The sequence below is a fragment of the Petaurus breviceps genome, unplaced genomic scaffold, assembly GCF_028583685.1.
Source record: "Petaurus breviceps papuanus isolate PSGF00001 unplaced genomic scaffold, PetGlider_PUasm1.0 90897, whole genome shotgun sequence".
Classification (NCBI taxonomy): Eukaryota; Metazoa; Chordata; class Mammalia; order Diprotodontia; family Petauridae; genus Petaurus; species Petaurus breviceps.
In genome coordinates, this window is record NW_027187374.1 from 7,329,107 (window position 1) to 7,348,446 (window position 19,340).

At 36.7% G+C, this 19,340-nt stretch overlaps 1 protein-coding gene across 4 annotated transcripts in view; it reads left to right on the forward strand.

Annotated features, from left to right (window-relative positions):
• IL10RB (interleukin 10 receptor subunit beta) overlaps positions 1 to 19,340 on the forward strand; it is a 147,942-nt gene that overhangs the window by 79,127 nt on the left and 49,475 nt on the right. For 3 of the 4 annotated variants that reach the window (XM_069074919.1, XM_069074920.1, XM_069074921.1), the window contains exons 1-3: positions 2,239 to 2,507; positions 5,643 to 5,766; positions 18,549 to 18,703. In XM_069074919.1, the coding sequence (XP_068931020.1) occupies positions 2,459 to 2,507; positions 5,643 to 5,766; positions 18,549 to 18,703 (328 nt within the window). In that variant the 5' untranslated portion in view covers positions 2,239 to 2,458. Of the gene's footprint in view, positions 1 to 2,238; positions 2,508 to 5,642; positions 5,767 to 18,548; positions 18,704 to 19,340 lie in introns of those variants that run through there. The other variant, XM_069074922.1, reaches the window with a different exon arrangement.

The window sequence follows — 19,340 nt, forward strand, 5'->3', positions numbered from 1 at the left end:
GTGTGTGTGTGTGTGTGTGTGTGTGTGTGTGTGTGTGTGTGTGTGTGTGTGTGTGTATGAGAGAGAGTGATTAAGGAGATAGATCATATATACACAATCAGTTGAAAAAATAATTATCCCCTACAAATTTAGATTTGACATCAAAACAAAATGGGACAGTTGTAAGTCATTCAATAGTTAACAAAAGGAGATATAGTTAACCATAGTAGGAGAAATATATTCAACAAGGATAGTCATAAAGACCCTTAAATTGATGTTGATTCAGCTAAGCAAATTACCATCTTGATTCACCAGTCAAGCATTTGAGGGTCCCTTTAGCTCCTCTTGGTTACTTTGCACTCAGGTGATGAGGAAAAAATTTCAATAGTCTGAGCCCTTTGTCTGCTGAGCCATCCAAGTCTAAGGAATGTCTCAATATTTTTAAAGAAAAAAATTAGCCTAACTTGCATGGGTTAAATATTTATTTTCATTTCTAAGCCTTTAAAATATATAAGGGAGGCAGCTAGGTGGCACAGTGAATAGAGCACCAGCCCTGGAGTCAGGAGGACCTGAGTTCAAATCCAGCCTCAGACACTTAACACAAAAAATAGCCATGTAACCTTGAGCAAGTCACTCAACCTCGATTGCCCTACAAAAAGCAAAAAAAAAAAAATTATGTAAGGAATAGAGTGTGGAAACACATATATAGAGAGGACTGGTGTGGGGAGGACAGTTGTCCTTGTATATGGTTTGAAGGGAAACAGAACTGACATTTCTTGACTCTTTTTCTTCCACCCTTCTTCAAGGGAGACTTTCATTCCTGCTAGGAGAAGCTAGAGGCCATTCTACTCTCATCAGAGAGAAGGGATACTGGACTGGAAGTACATCTATCTTATTCCCTTAAATATTATTAGTCTAGGGGATATGATTTTGATCACTTTTCATTTCTGGGAGGAGGAGAGACACCCGGCTATTTCTATATTCAAAGGTTCTCCCTTTTCCTACCTAATACCAATTCTACAATGAGCAAAGTGAATAGCAAAGATCATTTATTCAAATCATAGCAAAACAGAAATGAAAGGAGGTATACAGAAAGCATGTGCCAGAAAACATGTAATAAAAGAACTCTCATGAAGACTGAGATAACTCAGCTCAACCAAAAGAGCAGGTCCTGAATCTCACCCAAAGGGAAATTCCCCAAAGTCTCTAGAGTAGCAAACTGAGAATAGGGACATACTAAAGACTACCACCACGATTTCCTGTCTTCCCAGAGTCTTTTCCTTTAGCAACCTGAGCCTGGAGTACCCAAGATAATGGGTGGTGATGGAAGGCTAGAGCTCTTTTATCTCCTGACTGACTACCCCAGCCCTCAGGCAAGTGAGCATCAATTTCTACCGCTAAGTGGAAATTCTCAGACCTTAGGACTAGAAAGAGTGACATTCCCTAGGGGCGGGGCCAGGTAGCACAGCGAGTAAGAGCACCGGCTCCAAAAAAATAAAAAAAGAGTGACATTCCCCTTTCAGAGACCAAGAAACATTTTTGTTCAGCTGAACTGAACTGGATAGGCGTTTACATCCACAAGCACTGTAGAAGAGAGTCCAAATATACCTGAGATGCCCCTGAACCAATTACTTTTGTGTGTATGAGCCTTAAGGCAGTCTAAAAGACACAGGTTAAGACTTAAGTGGGCAGCAGTTCCTGTTGCATATTTCAAGAGGCAGAGTAGGCCGGTGACATCAATCTGTAGCACTACTCTATCTCCAGCTACTGCAGGCTTCGACGTTGCAAATGAGCTCCTCAGTCTGGGATATAGCTTACTACATCTTAGTACGGGTACCATCCTACCCTCCACTCCTCCGCCCCCTGGAGAGTAACCTCCTGGAGGGTGAGACTTTCTTTTGTTTGTTGTTGTCTCCAGCACCCCGGATCACCGCCTCAACGTGGTGACACTAACTGTACCAGTACGTTTGAATTGAATGGAAATTTTCTCAGAGCATGGTGACTTCTACTTTCGTGAGCACAATTAGGAGGAACGAAGGGGCTACTTGGATTGGCCGTGGGCTCCAGATGGTGGCAGGAAAAGGACTAGCGGGATAAAATGAGGCAAAACCTCAGACTTCCCCACTATGCAGCCAAAATTGGGCAATCACAAGTCGAGTGGGAAGCGCGGACCCCAGGGCCTTTCCCCGCCCAACCCTGCGGACTGGTTTCCTGTAATTTACTCCACAGTGCTGGGATGGACCCGTGACGTTTAAGCTCGAGGTCAGAGGGGTGGAGAGCAGGAGGCGGGGCCACGGGCTGGCTCTGGAAAGGCGAGGTTACGAGCCAGGTTCCTAAAGGCACCACTGGGCATCCATTTCTCCCCCTTCTCAAGGGTATTTGGTTCTCCTTTCTCCACTCAAGAAAACCGTTTCCAAAGAAACCGTTACGCAGACGAAGGGGACAGGAAGCACAATTGGCAAGATTGCAGCCCTCCGACATGGAAAGGAGTTTTCAGCTCTGGCTGTACAGCTGCTTCTTAATCCCAGGTGAGTTGAGGAGAGCTGGAAGAGGGGTTGTGGGCTGGGAAACTTCCAGGGATGGGGATCTAAAGTAGGATCTGTCTCCTTTCTCTCCTCCCCCATGCTTCCCACACACCCAGAGAAAACATCACACACACACACACACACACACACACACACACACACACACACACTCACCCACATTTGACACTTTTCTACTTCTGTCTTCTCCGCGCCAAAAAAATGCTTGGGACCCCCCCCCCCCATGGCTGCGCATGGGGTCGCACACATGCATACACACACCTCCACACAGACACATACATATACCACTGTCACGTACACACACCGCACCTGCAATCACATGTACACACCCTGCACATACACATAAACACACAGGAGAAAGAGGAGGAGGAAGAAGGAGGAGGAGAAGGAAGAGAGAGAGAGAGACTGTGTGTGTGTGTCTTCCAATCACATTAACTATTATCACCCAGTCTAGGGGTTGTCCCACTTCCTGATGATCCAAGAAGACTATACTGACGCCCTTATCCCTTCCCTAAGTGGCAGAGCTGGCTGAGCTTCCTGCCCTGCCAGTATTTCCCACTTTTTTTTTTTTTTGCCACTTTCTTATCTACTCTCTTTCTTCCTAGAGCTACATTATGGTGCTGGGAATGTAAGTCTGGAATCTGAGCCTAGTATGTTGGGCTTCAATCTGAAATCTCTTAACATAAGGGAAATATTTCATGAATGTCTTATAATCTGGTTCCCTGGAAGTATATATCACAATACCAATGCCAACCACCAATTTAAATTGTTCACCTGGCAATTTTTAATTAATACTTCACAGCTACCAACTCTACTAGAGTATGGAGTTACTATAGGAAAACTCATCTGAAATTTAAATGTGATTAGGGAAACAAAAACAAGAGCTAGTAAACTGAAGTCAGTACATAAAATTGGTTTAACTAGCATATTTTGGAAAGTGAGAGGAAATGAAGTTGGATACTATATCAAAAGTGAGCTTCACTCATTGCTTGGGCTGACATAGAATCAAATTCAGTGAGGTTCTTGTACATCTGCATAATTTCTCAATTCTAGGAAGTGCTTCTGTTCTGAGTCAGCTCAAGACAGATAAAAAAATAATCCTTTTTTTCTGGATTCTTTTTCCTTTGCTTGTTAAGACAAATATTTTCAAATCATCATTCTGATGATCTGCTGTAATAGAAATGATATGTCTCTCTGTTTAAATCAGGAAATTTACGAAGATTGGAGATTATTTGGGCCACTTGTGAACTAATTAGATCTTATACATGTAAATTAGGATGTTCTTGTGTGATGAAAAAATTAATTTGGGAAATGTAGGATTTTTAATTTTAAATTATCTTTTAAAAATAGCCCAAAGTTGATATACTACAGTATACTCTTTCTGGTTACTAATACTTGGGTCATTACAGATCTGTGATACATAACATAAGCACACACCAGCTAGTAAGTCATTTACTTGAAGTAGAATCAGGATTCAAGCTCAAGCCACTGGCTCCAAATACACTCTTTTCACTATAATATGTTTCCTTTTCTTCAACAGTTATCTCCTTTTGAAAAAGAAATATTCAAAGCTGTCCAAGCACCCAATCTATACTGTGATTAGGGTGTTGGATTGTGATGGTGATAATGAATAGCTGTTCATCCCATTCCTGACTCACATAGTCACCATTCTCTTCTCTATCAACAGCTCTATCTTATCCCTGGAGTCTTTCAGGACAAAAATAAATCCCAGAAAACAGACACTACGTATGTGTTTATGTATGTGTATGTGCATAATGTATGTGTCTATATATATATATACAGGCATGTGTATACATATCCATATATGATATATGAAATATATAAATACATGTTATATCAATGTAATATAATATATAAATACATTATACCTATGTTATATATACATATAGGATATATTTTATATCATATATAAATACGTAAGTTTACTTATATATGTCTATAGATACACATACATATGGGACACTGGTAGACGACACAACATTTAACAGAGGGAAGCTTACTTACTTGCAACAATAGCATGGAAAGGATATTCAACAAAGATAGAGCCTTTGTTCCATTGGGCACAGCTTCCCTTGCCTCCACATTTGCCATGATGGCACATCAGAAGGAAGAAAGGAAAGAGCATTTATTAACCACATGTAACAGGTATCATGCTAAACACTTTACAGATCTTATCTCATTTGATCCTCACAAAAACCCTGAGAAGTAGTTTTATAGTTGAGGAAACTGAGACAGATAGCAGGTAAGTGACTTGTTTGTTGACTCATCAGCCAATTGGAAGTCCATCAAGTTTGAGGAATGCCAACTAATCTGGCCTTTGATGCTTTAAGCAACTGGAAATCTATATAAATGATGAGAGCCTTAGTTTTCTGATTCAAGAATTGCCTTTTTAGGGAAAAATTAACAAGGACTTTCTCCAGTTTTCTTTGACTGTACATTACAAAATTCCAGCTGCAAAATGGGGCCTATTGCCATGTTTCTCAACCTGATAAGGTGTAGTTACTGCTCCTATCACATGCCTGGATCCATTTCCTCATTTTGAAAAAGAAATTTATAGCAGGGTGATAGAATGGCAATTTGAAAATTATAAAAAAATTGAACCAGCAGAGTCAGGACATCCATGAAAGCCAAGATAAATAGAACATGCAACCTCTTGCCAAAGCAGGTAAAAATTTGTTATAAAAAATTGCCTTTTTTCACCATTTCTTACTATTAGTCCATTACATTCACGCACCACAACTTCTCCAATCAGTAGTCATCTGCTTGTTTTCCTCCATTCTTTGCTACTACCAAAGTACAGTTTTACTTTCTAAAAAGTATTAACTTGGTCTAATGAATGAGGACATAGCCTAAAAGATATGTAATATATATGCACACACATGCATATATGTGTATATCTCTACACATATGTATATGTTCATTTTAGGATTTGAATTTTTAAAATACAGCATTTTGGAAACATGGAGCAAAAGTGAAGGCTATAGAATCTGTGTATATTTTTTCAGGCAATAGGCATTTATTAAGCACCTACTATTTTTTTTCTTTTGGCACCCTGTTTCAGGAAAGTTCAATCTCTTTCTTTCCCTTTCATTTTTACAGTGCTAGGAATACTGCCTGAGCCAAAAAATGTAAGGATGAATTCAGTTAATTTGAAGAACATTCTGCAGTGGGAGCCACCTGATTTTTATAAGGAAAATGTGACCTACACAGCCCAGTATATAAGGTAGGTTTAATGAACTTATTAGATATTATTGGGTTTTTGTAAGATGTCACCTGTCACCAATTAGGCTTTGGAATTTACATTATGATCCTATAACTGGTTAAACATGAATGGAAGGCCTTGAGGCGACTTTGCACAGCTCTGCCTCACTTAAATCCATTTCACTTGGGGCAGCTAGGTGGTACAATAGATAGAGCACTGGCCCTGAACCAGAGTTCAAATCCAGCCTTGGACACTTGACATTTACTAGCTATGTGACCCTGGGCAAGTCACTTAACCCCAGTTGCCTCCCCCCACAAAAAAAAATATCCAATATACTCACAAGTCAAGACATCACCCTTGTGATGTCATTGGTCCTTTTCAAGAACAACAAATGGAAGGCCTTGTTCCCTCTGCTTTTGTTTATGTTTATTAGGAAGTATTTTTGGTATTTTGTCTGTTGGGTTCCTTTTTATCATTATTATTATCATTAGGGGTAGGAACTAGACCTGTCATTTCAATGGTATTAGGGACTCCCAAGTGAAGGAACTCCTACCAATGCAAGCTGACACCTTCTCTGCTATTCAGTCTTAATGAACTGCCCTAGGGCAGGGGCTGGCTCATCATCTGGCCAAACCTGGCTTGTTACCTCCTCTAGCACAGTGGGAGTTAGGAATGGTTTTTACATTTTAAAAAATTTTTATTATATTTAAAAATGTAAAAACCATTTTTAGCTTGAGGGCTGTATAAAATCTGACCCTCGGGTTGGATTTAGCCCTATGGAGAGGTTAAGTGAGCTGCCCACAATTATACAGCCAGTATACATTAGAGGCAAGAGTTGAAACTAGGTCTTCCTGGCTTCAAGGCCAGCTCATTAACCATTTTTATATGCTGCTTGTATCACCAACCTTTTCTTCTCATCTTTTTTGATGGGGTTCATAGGAAATGGTCCTGGGACAAGTTGCTGTTCTGAAACAAGCTTACACTTAATGTTCTTTAGACCTTTCCAAAAGTGCTTAAAATAACTGCTTTTGGGGGCAGCTAGCTGGTGCAGTAGTAGGACCTGGGTTCGAATTTGACCTCAGATACTAACTAGTGGTGTGAACTTGGGCAAGTCACAACCCCAGTTGCCTCCAAAAAAAAAATAAAATTGCTGCTTTTTGTAATTGAATAAAAAGACCAGGATTTGTAAACTCATTTTCTGAAAATTCATTGAAAGTATTCTCAGGACAACTCCAGTAGCAGATAGGACATGGGATAATAATGTGCTTTACTATGACCTTTGATTTCAGGGTGCCTATAAGTCTCAATGTATTCAGTCATGGTCTTCTCCTTGATATCATTGTGTTCAATGTTTTCTACCTGGAGGTTATAAGTAGACAGTCTCTGGAGTCAGTTAACTGGTGTTAATTCTGGGGTCAGTTAATTGAATTAAACTCTTTGTTTCTTCATTTGTAAAATGAGGATAATAATACTTGTAATATTTACCTTATAGGGTTGTTTTAAGGATCAAATGAGATACTGTAAAGTCCTTTGCATTTCATTGGTGTACTTTAAGAATTTTGCACTTATCAAAATCCAAATGACATTTTTATATCTTTGAAGGAAGAGAAATAGTAGTAGTAGGAGTAGTAGTATTATTAGTAGGTTCTACTATGTGAATGTATGTCTTTTCTATCTGAAGATTTACTCCCTTCAAATGTTCAAAAGACATCCATTATTATTTTGTATATGTTAAACCAGCCACAGTTTGCTGGAAAAATAAAATAAAATATAGCATCTTTATCAGACATAGCTGTTTTATAGCAGAAAAAAAAACCTATATCAATTTCATCTTTTCTCTTCAAATAGCATTTTATAAGTCAGTAGTTTGCCTTTAAACCCTATGCCTAAAATTTAGCTCTTGAGAATGTTCAAGGGTGAGTCCGTTAGTATTTATGGAGTTCTTGCAAAGCAATAAAGGGTTAATAGTAGTAAGTAAATAGAGAACTGACCTCAGTTAAAAGACCTGGGGTCAAGTCCCCCCTCTAACATATACTTGATTTATGATTTTGGGCAAGTCACTTAACCACTCAGATTATGAATTGTGAGTAGAAGCCAGTCTGTACTGGAAGAGGTAATTTTTTCTTTTCTTTTTTTAAATGTTTATTTCAGTTTACATCATTCATTTCCACAAGATTTTGAGTTACAAATTTTCTCCCCGTTTTTCCCCTATCCACCACCCCAAAACAGTGATCCCACTGTATATCCCCTCCCCCAATCTACTCCCCTCCGACTTTCCAGTAGGGCAACATGGATCTCCATACCCCAGTGCCTGTATATCTTATTTCCCAGTCACATGTAAAAATAATAATAATAATAATATATTTTTTAAACATTTGATTTTAAAACTTTGAATTCCAGATTCTTTCCCTTCCTCCCTCATCACCCACCCTTACTGGGAAGATAAGTAATTCATTATAGGTTGTACAAGTGTAGTTATGCAAAACATTTCCATAGTGGATATATTGTGAAAGACTGACTATATTTCCCTCATCCTATCCTACCCCCACTTGTTCTGTTCTCTACTTTGACCCTGTCCCTTTTCAAAAGTGTGTGTTTCTAACTACCATCCCCCCCAGCCTGCCTTCCCCTCCTCCATCATTCTCCCTCTCATCCCCTTCCGCCCTACTCTCCTGTAGGGCGAGATACCCTATTTAGTGTGTATGTCATTCCCTCCCTAAGACAAATTCAATGAGAGTAAGGTTGACCCATTCCCTTTTGCCTTCCTTTTCTTCCCCTCCATTATAACAAGTTTTCCCTTGCTTCTTCTATATGAGATAATTTACCCCATTCTGTCTCTCCCCGAGGGCATTTTTTCATTGCAAATTCTTTATACCAATGAAATCATGACAGTCTAATTTCTATGCAAAAATTTTATTTTTCTTTTGAGTGTGGATTATTATTTTTTTTGCCAAGTAGACTTTGAATTTTATAATTACACTTTGCTATATCATGAAAATACAGAGGTGGTTTTCTAAAATGATATTTATATGGGGTTTCTACAACCAAGTACTGTTAAACATGTCAAACTATAATTTCAAAGGCATTTCCTGTCAATCCTTCCCTACTGTCAAGTCTAGATTCACTGTATATTTACAAATGAAAGCAAATTGTTTAGAAAGTCATTTGCATTCCACAAACATTAGAAGAAAAAAATACCAGAAGGTTACTAAGGTGGGGCATGTCATCAGAGAACAATGACTTGTGAAGCTAGTCTGAATTCCGTGCCCTGGTGCCCAGAGCTCATATCATACCTATCACCCATCAGTGGTCACATGAGCTATAGCTTAGGAGAGTGTATGATTCTTTTCCTCCTTTGGCAAGGTGCCCTTACAAAATGAAAGGCTGGTCTATGACTGTGGCTTTATGCCAACCATAAACAATGATTCTAAGTCCAAAGTCTGGGACAGGTAGAACAATTTAGTGGGGGGAAAAAAAACATTGAACTCATAGTCAGGAAGATCTGAGATGGAATCTCTCCTCAGACACTTATTGATTGCCCAAGCAAGTCAGTTAACCTCTGTGACTGTATCTTAGTCTGTAAAGTGGAGGTAATCATACTTGTAGTACCTACCTCACAGGGTTGTTGAAAGGATCAAATGACATCATGTAAAATCCTTCATGGACCTTAAAGCACAATAAAAATCTATTATTATCTCCTATGCTTCAATATTTCAAGAATCCATAATTTTGTTGGTGTCAGCATTCCCTCTTCTGATATATATTTTTCCTCCCTCGGGTCATACATAGCCTTTCTGAGTTGCTAGGACTCATAGGCCTTCTGATGGCAAGTGTTCCTGAGCTCAGCTAGGCTATTGATCTGCTTAGTGTAGTAAATTATCAGTTTGGTACTCAAAGCCTTTCCACATGGTTATGAGACATTGAAGAGCTTGTAATACTCTACTAACATTACTTACAATCTTCTAATCATTCAATAGGCATTTATGAAGTGCTGACCATGTTCCAGGCACTCACAAAGACAAAAATTAAGCCATTCCTGACCTCAAGGAGTGAAGTCCCCCTACCCAGGGACACATTATGTGTACATAAAAGAATATACAAAATTCACATAAAACTATATGGGGGAGGAGGAATCAGGACAGGCCAAATGTAGGAAGTGGCGTTTAGCTGAGCTTTTAAGAGTAGAGGCAAAAGTGAGGAGGGAATGCATCCTAAGCATGGGAAACAGTCTGTAAAAAGGTATAGAGAAAGGAGATTAAATGTCATGTAATGAAAGTTTTTTTTAAAGTTGTGCCATTATCATTAAACCAAAGTCAGAAGATATACTCTTCTTTGTTAAATGAGTACTATAATCTACCACTTCTCAATCAAAATAATATCTTGCTATTTATCTATCATACTACTCTATAGGATGTTCCTAAAGTCTAGACACATAGGAAATCTCATTAACTGTGCATATTTTCAAAAAATTAAATGAATGAAATTTTCAACAACATTTTATTTAATTAGCATAAATTAGATTTCATAGGAATACATAGGAGACACATATAAAATCTCATTAATTAATTTAATTAAATTAATCTCATTAATATGGAAAATAGTTCCCAATAGCTTTAATGAAAGCTTTTATTCCATATGAAATTATCATGCCCCATACCGTAAGTTCCTCAGAGGCAAAACCTATTTCAATTTTTTGTCTTTATTTCAGAATCTAGCATAATGCCTTACACATAGCAGGCATATAATAAATATTTGTTGAACTAACTTGAGCTTAGAAATACACAGCTTTCCAAAATTTGATTTGGAACTAGTAAAACATTTTCCCCTTAACATTGCTATAAATGGTAATTAGGTTTCTAGGCTACCCCTCAAAAGTCCATTTAACCAGTAATGTAATTCAGTATCCAGCAAGTTCCTTCTCTTAATGCCCCATGAAGGCATGGAGATGACTCTAGATCTTAAAAACCTTTGCCAGCGGAACAAAAATAATGGAATCACACATGCTAAAACTATTAAATAGCTGAATCTAACTAACATTCATAATATTATTTCCATGGGGAAAAAATGTATTCTGAGTTCAGATTTGAGATATTTGAAACACACTGCTTCCAATCCACTCCCCTGTCCTACCTCCATCTACTCAGAGAGGATCCCTTTCTCTTCTCCTCGGTCCTTCTATGGTGGCAGTGGCAGTAACTCCAGTTGGAGATGTAGAAGGGAAAAGGAAGTTAACTGGATGTAGCCCCTGTGGCAGTGGCCATGGCATTTGAATTTCTATTGAGTTTATAGCCTTATTGACAGCTGTGCACTACACTTGCACAACTGTAATGAATATTGCCACAGGTGTAGGAAATAGTTCCTGTTAAGGGCTTTATAATTTTGTTGAGGAAACATGATTAATACACTTTAAAAAAACCCTAACAAAAAACACCAGTGCAAGGAAATGCATAGTAAGCAGTAAATGAGTGGTACTTGTAGTTTGTGCCTTAGAAAAGAGCACTTTCAGTGGGAGGAATCAAAAGAATCTTTATGGAGGAGATGGAATTTGAGTTGGGCTTTAAAAGCATGGTAGCATTTAGATGGAGGAAGAGGGAAGAGTGAAGAGGGATCTTAAATAACCCAATCTCAGAAAAGAAAATAGATGGATTTTTTAAATTTTTTTTTTTATTAATTTGTTTGTTTACTTTTAGTTTACAAGATTCAATTCCACAATTCCTTGAGTTTCACATTCTCCCCCCCCCCCCCGTGGCAGCATACAGTCAAGTATAGGATCTGTAAATACTTTCACATTACACATTAGTCAGGTTATAAAGACGGATTGTAACAGATGGAATGAAAAATGGTAAAGAGGAGATAAAATCAAACAAGAAAAGGAAAAAGATCAGGTAGTTTGCTTCAATCTGGATACAAACTCAGTTCTTTCTAGTTCTTTCTCTGGATGTAGATATCTCTCTCCTCATGAGTCTTTTGGAGTTGACTTATAACCTGCATTGCTGAGAAGAGTCCAGTCTATCAAAGTTGGTCATCACATATATGTTGTGTCTGTAATTGTGTACAAATTTCTCCTGGTTCTGCTCTTCTCACTCAGCAATAGTTCGTATAAGCCTCTCCAGGTAAATATGAAGTCCATCTTCTCCTCATTTCTTATAGCACAATAGTATTCCATAACATGCATATGCCGCAACTTGTTCAGCCATTCCCCAATTGATGGGCACCCTGTTAATTTCCAATTCTTTCCTACCACAAAAAGAGCTGCTATAAATATTTTTGTACATGTGAGTCTGTCTCCTACTTCTATGATCTCATTGGGATATAACCCTAGAAGTGGTATTGCTGAGTCAAAGGGTATGAAATTATTTATAGCCCTTTGGGCATAATTCCAGATTGCTCTCCAGAAAGGTTGGATCAGTTCACAACTCCACCAGCAATGCATTAGTGTTCCAATTTGCCCACATTCTCTCCAGCATTTGTCATTTTCCTGTTTTGTCAAATAGATCAAGTTTTAAGGAAACTAACATGGAAAAAAAATCCTCATTCTGATGGATTTAGAGGAGAATTCTATCAAACTTTTAAAGAACAATTAGTACCAAATTTCACAGATTATTCTCAAAATTTGAGAAAGCACTATATCAGAATCCTCTTATAAGACAAATATAGTTCTAGGGGCAGCTAGGTGGTGCAGTGAATAGAGCACCGGCCCTAGAGTCAGGAGGACCTAGGTTCGAATCTGGCCTCAGACACTTAACACAAAAACTAGCTGTGTGACCTTGGGCAAGTCACTTAACCCCAATTGCCCTCCCCCCCAAAAAAGGCAAAAAATAAAAAACAAATAAAATATCGTTCTAATTCCTGGACCAGTAAAAGGTAAAACACAGAAAGAAAACCATAGGCTCATATCATTAATGAACATTGATTAAAAAATTTTGGAAAAAATCCTATCAAACAAACTTTAGTGATTTATCCAAAAAAAATCATTTATTATGATCATATTACTTAAACTAGGATTGCTGGGATGGTTTGGTATTAGGAAAACAATCAACACAATTGATCAAATTAAATGCCAAAACATCTAAAACCACATGATCATCTAAACAGATTCAGAAAAAGGTCTTTGACAAAGTACAACACTCCTTTATTCTAAAAATTAAACAAAGTATAGGGATAAAATAACTTTTTATTAAAATCATAAATAGCATACATCTAAAAGCAAAAGAAAGCAATGTCTGCAATAGGAGTACGCTAGAACCTTATCCAATAAAATATGGGAGTGCAGCAGGGATGCCCACTGTCTCCTCTATTATTTGATATAGTTCTATAAAGGAATTAAAGGAATAAAGATAGGCAAAGAGGAGGTAACGGTATCCCTATTTGTTGATGATATGATGGTTTACTTGGAAGACCCCAGGGAATCAGCAAAGATACCAATTGAGACAATTAAGAACTTCAGCAAAGTTGCAAACTACAAAATAAATCCTCAAAAATCAGAAACATTTCTCTATAATAATAACAATAAAACACAAGAAGCAGTAATAGAAAGAGAAGTCCTATTCCAAATAACTGCAAATACATGAAATATCTGGTGATTAACCTCAGAAATTTTACACAACTTGACAATAAAAAGCTACTACAATGACAGGGAAGACCAAGACATAAACTCAGAAGAAGACAACAATGTGAATACAGCTACAACCAAAGTCTCAAGGGAAAAATATTAATTGAAGTCCAAGAAGAATTCCTGGAAGAGTTAAAAGAAAGAGATAAGAATGACAGAGAAAAAGTTGGGGAAAGAAATGAGAGTGATACAAGAAAAGCATAAAAAGAGAATTAACAGCTTGGTAAAAAAAAAAAAAAGACATAAAAAATACTGAAGAAAATATCACCCTACAAAACAGAATTGACCTAATGGTAAAACAGGTACAGAAATTCAATGACCAAAAACAAAAGCCTTAAAAAGAAGAATTGGCAGAAATAGAAAAAGGGGAAATAATTTCTGAGGCTTAAATGTAAAGGCTTAAAAATGAAAATTGGGCAAGTGGGGGTTAATGATTCTATGAGACATCGAGAAACAATTTAAAAAATCAAAAGGATGAAAAATAGAATAAAAAGTGAAATATCTCATTGGTAAAACAACTGAACTAAAAAATAGATTGAAGAGAGAGAATTTAAGAAATTTTGTGCTACTCGAAAGCCATTATTCAAACAAAGCATCTAGATATAGTATTTTAAGAAATTATCAAGGAAAATTGTCCCACAATCTTAGATCTAGAGGATAAAATAGAAATGGAAAGAATCTTAGATCTAGAGGATCTCCTGAAGGAGATTCCAAAAAGAAAACTCTCAGAAACATTATAGCTAAATTCCAGAACTCCCAAGTCAAGGAGAAAATATTGCAAGCAGCCAGAAATTAATAATTCAAATATCATGGAGCTGCAGTTAGGATCACATAAGATTTAGCAGCTTCTATATTAAAGAAGTGGAGGGTTTATAATCTGCTATTCTAGAGGGCAAGGGGCAACTAAGAAGCACCTACCCAGCAAAACTGAGTATAATCCTTCAGGAGAAAAAAAAAATGGGGGAAAAATGGATACTTGATGAAATAGAGAACTTCCAAGAATTTCTGATGAAAAGACCAGAGCTGAATAGAAAATAGGACATTCAAACATGAGACTCAAGAGAAGGATAAAAAGGTAAATATGGAAGAGTCATCATAAGAGACTCAATAGAGTTAAACTATTTACATTCCTATATGGGAAGAGAAAACATGTAACTCTTAGGAGTTTATCATTCATTATTAGGGCAGTTAGAAGGAATTTGCATAGACGGGGGCATGAGTGTGAATCAGTTATATTGTAATTATCTCCAAAAATAGAATGTAAGGATGAGAAAGAGGGATGCATTGGGAGTAGGGAAAGAGAGAGGCCCAATGAGGCAAATTTTCTCACATAAAGGAGGCACACAAGGAAGAGTTTCTATAGCGGAGAGGAAACTGGCAGGGGTGGGGAGTATAGAAAATGCTTAAATCTTACACTGATCAGAATTGGTTCAAAGAGGGAAGCATATATCTACACACTCTGTTGTGTACAGAAATCTATTTTACCCAACACAGAGATAGGAGGAGAAGGGGACAAGAGATATGGGGGAGGCAGGTGATAAGGAGAAGGATGGATTAAGAGAAGCAGTGGTCAGAAGTAAGAGAGACTTTTGAGGAGGGACAGGGAAAAAAGAGAGAAAAAGAAGAATAAATGGAGGAAAATGAATGGGGGAAATGTAGCTAAAGATCATAAATGAGAATGTGAATGTGATTAAGCTAACTCACAGAACAGAAGTGGATAGCCAAATGGTTTGGAAAACAGAATCCAACTATATGTTGTGTACAAGAGACACATTTGGGATAGACAGATTTGAAATGAAAGACTAGAGCAGAGTCTATAATAGACTTCAACTGAAGTAAAGAGGTCAGGGATGGCAATCATTATCTCAGATAAAGCAAAAGTAAAATTAGAACTGATTAAAAGAGATAATTGTGAAATTTTGCTAAAAGGTGCCATAGGCAATAAAGTAATACCAAAAAAAAATTATAGCAAGTTTCTCAGATAAAGGTATCATTTCTCAAATATATAGGGAACTAAGTCAAATTTATAAAAATAAGAACCATTCCCCAATTGATAGTCAAAGGATGTGAAAGGCAGTTCTCAGGAGAAGAAATCAAAACTATCTGTAGTCATATGAAAAGATGCTTTAAATGACTATTGATTAGAGAAAGGCAAATTAAAACAACTCTGAGGCATGCCTATCAGAAATTACAAATGCTGGAGGAAATGAGGAAAAATAAATACATTAATGAATTGATGGAGCAGTGATCTTGTCCAACTGCTCCAGAGAATAATTTGGAACTATATCCAAAGGGCCATAAACGTATACATACCCTTTGACCTAGAAATGCCACTATTAGGTCTATACTGCAAGGAGATCATAGTAAAAGAAAAAGAAAAGCAAAAAGAAAAAAAACCTAAATGTACAAAAATATTTATAGCAGATCTTTTTGTGGTTGGCAAGAATTGGAAATTGAGGAAATACTCATTAATTGGAGAATGGTTGAACAAGTTGGGGCATATGATTGTGATGGAGTACTATTGTGCTATAAGAAACAGGAGGGTGGTTTTGGAAAAAACATGGCAAGATGTGTATGAACTGATGCAAAATGAAGTGAAAAAGAAATGGGAGAATATCACAGTAACGGTGATGTTGTAATGATTGACTGAGAAAGACTTGGCTACTCTGATCAATACAGTGATCCAAGATAATTAAAAAAGAACTCATGATGAAAAAATCCTATCCAACTCCAGAGATAGAACTGATGAACTCTAAGTGCAAATGGAAGTATAATTTTATCACATTTTTTTGCTTTTTTTTTGCAATATGGCTAACATGGAAATTTATTGCATGTTTTCACAAAAATAATTGACATCACATTGTTTGCCTTTTCAGTGATTGGAGTAGTGGTGGAGGAAAAATAGGATTTGGAATTTAAAATTAAAAGATGTTAAAAATAAACAAGGGGAGGGGCGGCCAGGTGGCTCAGCAATTAAGAGCACCGGCTCCAGTGTCGGGATGATCGAATCCGGGCTCCGACTCTTAGCACCACACCCAGAAATAACTGGCCATGTAACCTTGAGCAAGTTACTTAACCCCTATTGTGCATTAAAAAATAAATAAATAAATAAATTATTAAAAAAAATAAACAAGGGGGAAAGGAATAACTTAACTGGAGGAATATTTACTGCTCATGGCTAGGCCATGCCACAATGATAAAAATGATAATACTACCAAAATTAATGTCTACTTTTATTGCTATACTAATAAAATTACCTAGAGGATATTTTACAGAACTTGCTAAAATACAGAAGCAATTACCAAAGATAAAATGAATAATTTTTATTACTTGAAATTGAATGGCTTTTGCATAGACAATATAAATGCAACTAAGATAAGAAGAGAAGAGGTCAAATGGGAAAATTTCTCTAATATAGGTTTGGTATCAAAACTATAGAAACAATTAATAAATATGAATAAGACTATTAGCCATTCCCAATAAATAATCAAAGGATACAAACAAAAGTCTCAAAAGGACTGCAAAGTATTCACAACTATATGAAAAATTGCTCCAAATACTGATAATAAGAGAAATACAAATCAAAACAATCCTGAGGTTTCACCTCATACCCTGCAATTTGTCAAAAGTGACCAAAAATTACAACAGTTAATGTTGGGGGATGGAAAGCTAGGCACCCTAATATATTGTTGGTAAAGCTGTGAAGTAGTAGAACCAATTTGGAAAGCAATTTGGTATTATATAAAGTGATGAAAATGTCTGTACCCTCTGAACCAGAGACTCCATTACTGGACTTATACCTCAAAGAAGTAATCAATAAGAAAAAAAAATCCCCATATGTTACAAAATATGTATAGCAGCACTTTAGGTGATAGTTAAGAATTAGAAACAAAGTCGATGCTCATCAATTGAGAAATGGATAAACAAATTGTGGTACATGAAAGTAATGAAATACTACTGTGTTGTAAGAAATTATGTGTGTGATATATACAGAGAAGTATAAAAAGACATATGTACTGATGCAGAATGAAGCAAGCAAAACCAAGAAAATAATTTATACACAGTAACTACAACAATGTAAATGAAATGAACAATGATACACCAAAAAAAGTAAATGTAACAAAACTATGAAGATCAAACAGTATTACAATGAAGAGATATGAGAAGAGAGCCTAACCCTTATAGGGGTAGGAGGTGTACAGGTATTACACATTGCACATATTTTTGGACTTTTTCAATGTTTCAACCAATTGTATTGACTTTTCTCTCTAAAAAAAAAGTACTATTTGTTATGTGGGATGGCTCTCTGGGAGAGGAAGGGGTAGCAAATACATAAATGCTATATAGTGATATAAAAAACAGAAGAAAATTAATAAAAACTTACTTTTTAAAAATTATGTCACTGACCCTGGCAGCTAGGGTCTTTTATCTTCAAATCATTTTGAGTGACTAGCCAAACTTCTGGAATATTTATCTCAGAAAGACTGAGGAATGTGAATATTACATATTACTTTGAGTACTTAAGGCTATAGTTACTGTTTTAATAGTTAGGACATGGTTTAGAAATCACTGTTATGTATTGTTCATTAATTTATATGAACATATGTATAGGCAGATTATGATATGTGCTATTGAAAAGAGTTCTTACGTTAAGCATTCCCCACTAAGAAATCACTAGACTTTTATATATTAATACATTGCTATACATATTGTTTATCGAGAATAATGGCAGCTAAACGTGGTGGGATAGCCTGTAATCCCTGCTACTGAGGAGGCTGAAACCAGTGGATCTCTTGAGATCAAGAGTTCTGAGTTACTGTGAACTAGGCCTTTTGGATATCTGCACTAAGTCTGTCACCAATATGATGAGCCCCAAAAGAGGGAGTAGAGGGATGTGAAGTTACAGACTATTTAATAAACAGTAAAAAATAGTGCAGGTCAAAGTTCTCAGGCTGATCAGTAATGGAATCAGCCCAAAAGAGGCTGCTTCTAGCCTGGGTGCAATAGGGAGAGACCTAGTCTTCAAAAACAAACAAATAAAAAACAGTAATGAAAAGTAGGGCTGGCCAGTTAAATTACATTTTCTCAGTTTTCCCCTGTCTTAATCAGATGGATATTCCAAGAAGTAATATATTAGCTTCTAGGTAAGTGAGAATTAGAGCTCTAACCTTATTTTTTTGTGGTTTTGTAGTGATAGGACATTTGATAAGTGCAAGAATATTATCCTCACCAGCTGTGATTTCTCAGATATTTCCAAATACGGTAACTACATCTTACGTGTCAGGGCTGAATTTGAAGATGACCAGTCAGATTGGGTAAACATCACCTTTTGTCCTTTGGAAGACAGTAAGTGATATTTTTTTTTCTTTTTTCTTGTTGAAAATGTCAGTGTGCTAAAACTCACTATCATTTTCTTTTATGCATTAATCATCAGAAATAACTTCCTGAGCATCCATTCCCCTTGGTAAAAAGCACTCACTTGACCCACATATTTGAAATACTCTCGAATAGGACACCACCCTTGAGGAATTTCCTCCTTCATAAGAGAAACAAGACAGACAAAAATAATCAGAGGAAAAGCAATAATGTAAGAGATAGGTTCTCCTCTCACTTCAATTAATGTAATCGTTGAAAACCTAGAATAAAATCACAAGGTGTTAAGTGATCACATGTGATAAGGTTTTGATCTATAAAAAAATAAAAGTTCCAATCTAATTATTTTAAGAGTTTAACTTCTTTAGAAAAAAAAAGAGGGAATAATGTTTGTTATTGGCTATATAGAAGGTCTAGTTATATGCTTCTTTGGATTTTAAATAGCTGTAGATTTTCAGTAGGTTTCCACTTCACCAGTTCTAAAATTGGAGCCAGAAGTAAAGGAAGAATCAAGGACCTGAGAGGTAATTGCCTTTGGTAGGAGAAGAAAGGATTTTTTTTCTCCTCCTTCCTTGCCCCTCTATGTGATCAATGCGACTTGATCTGTAGG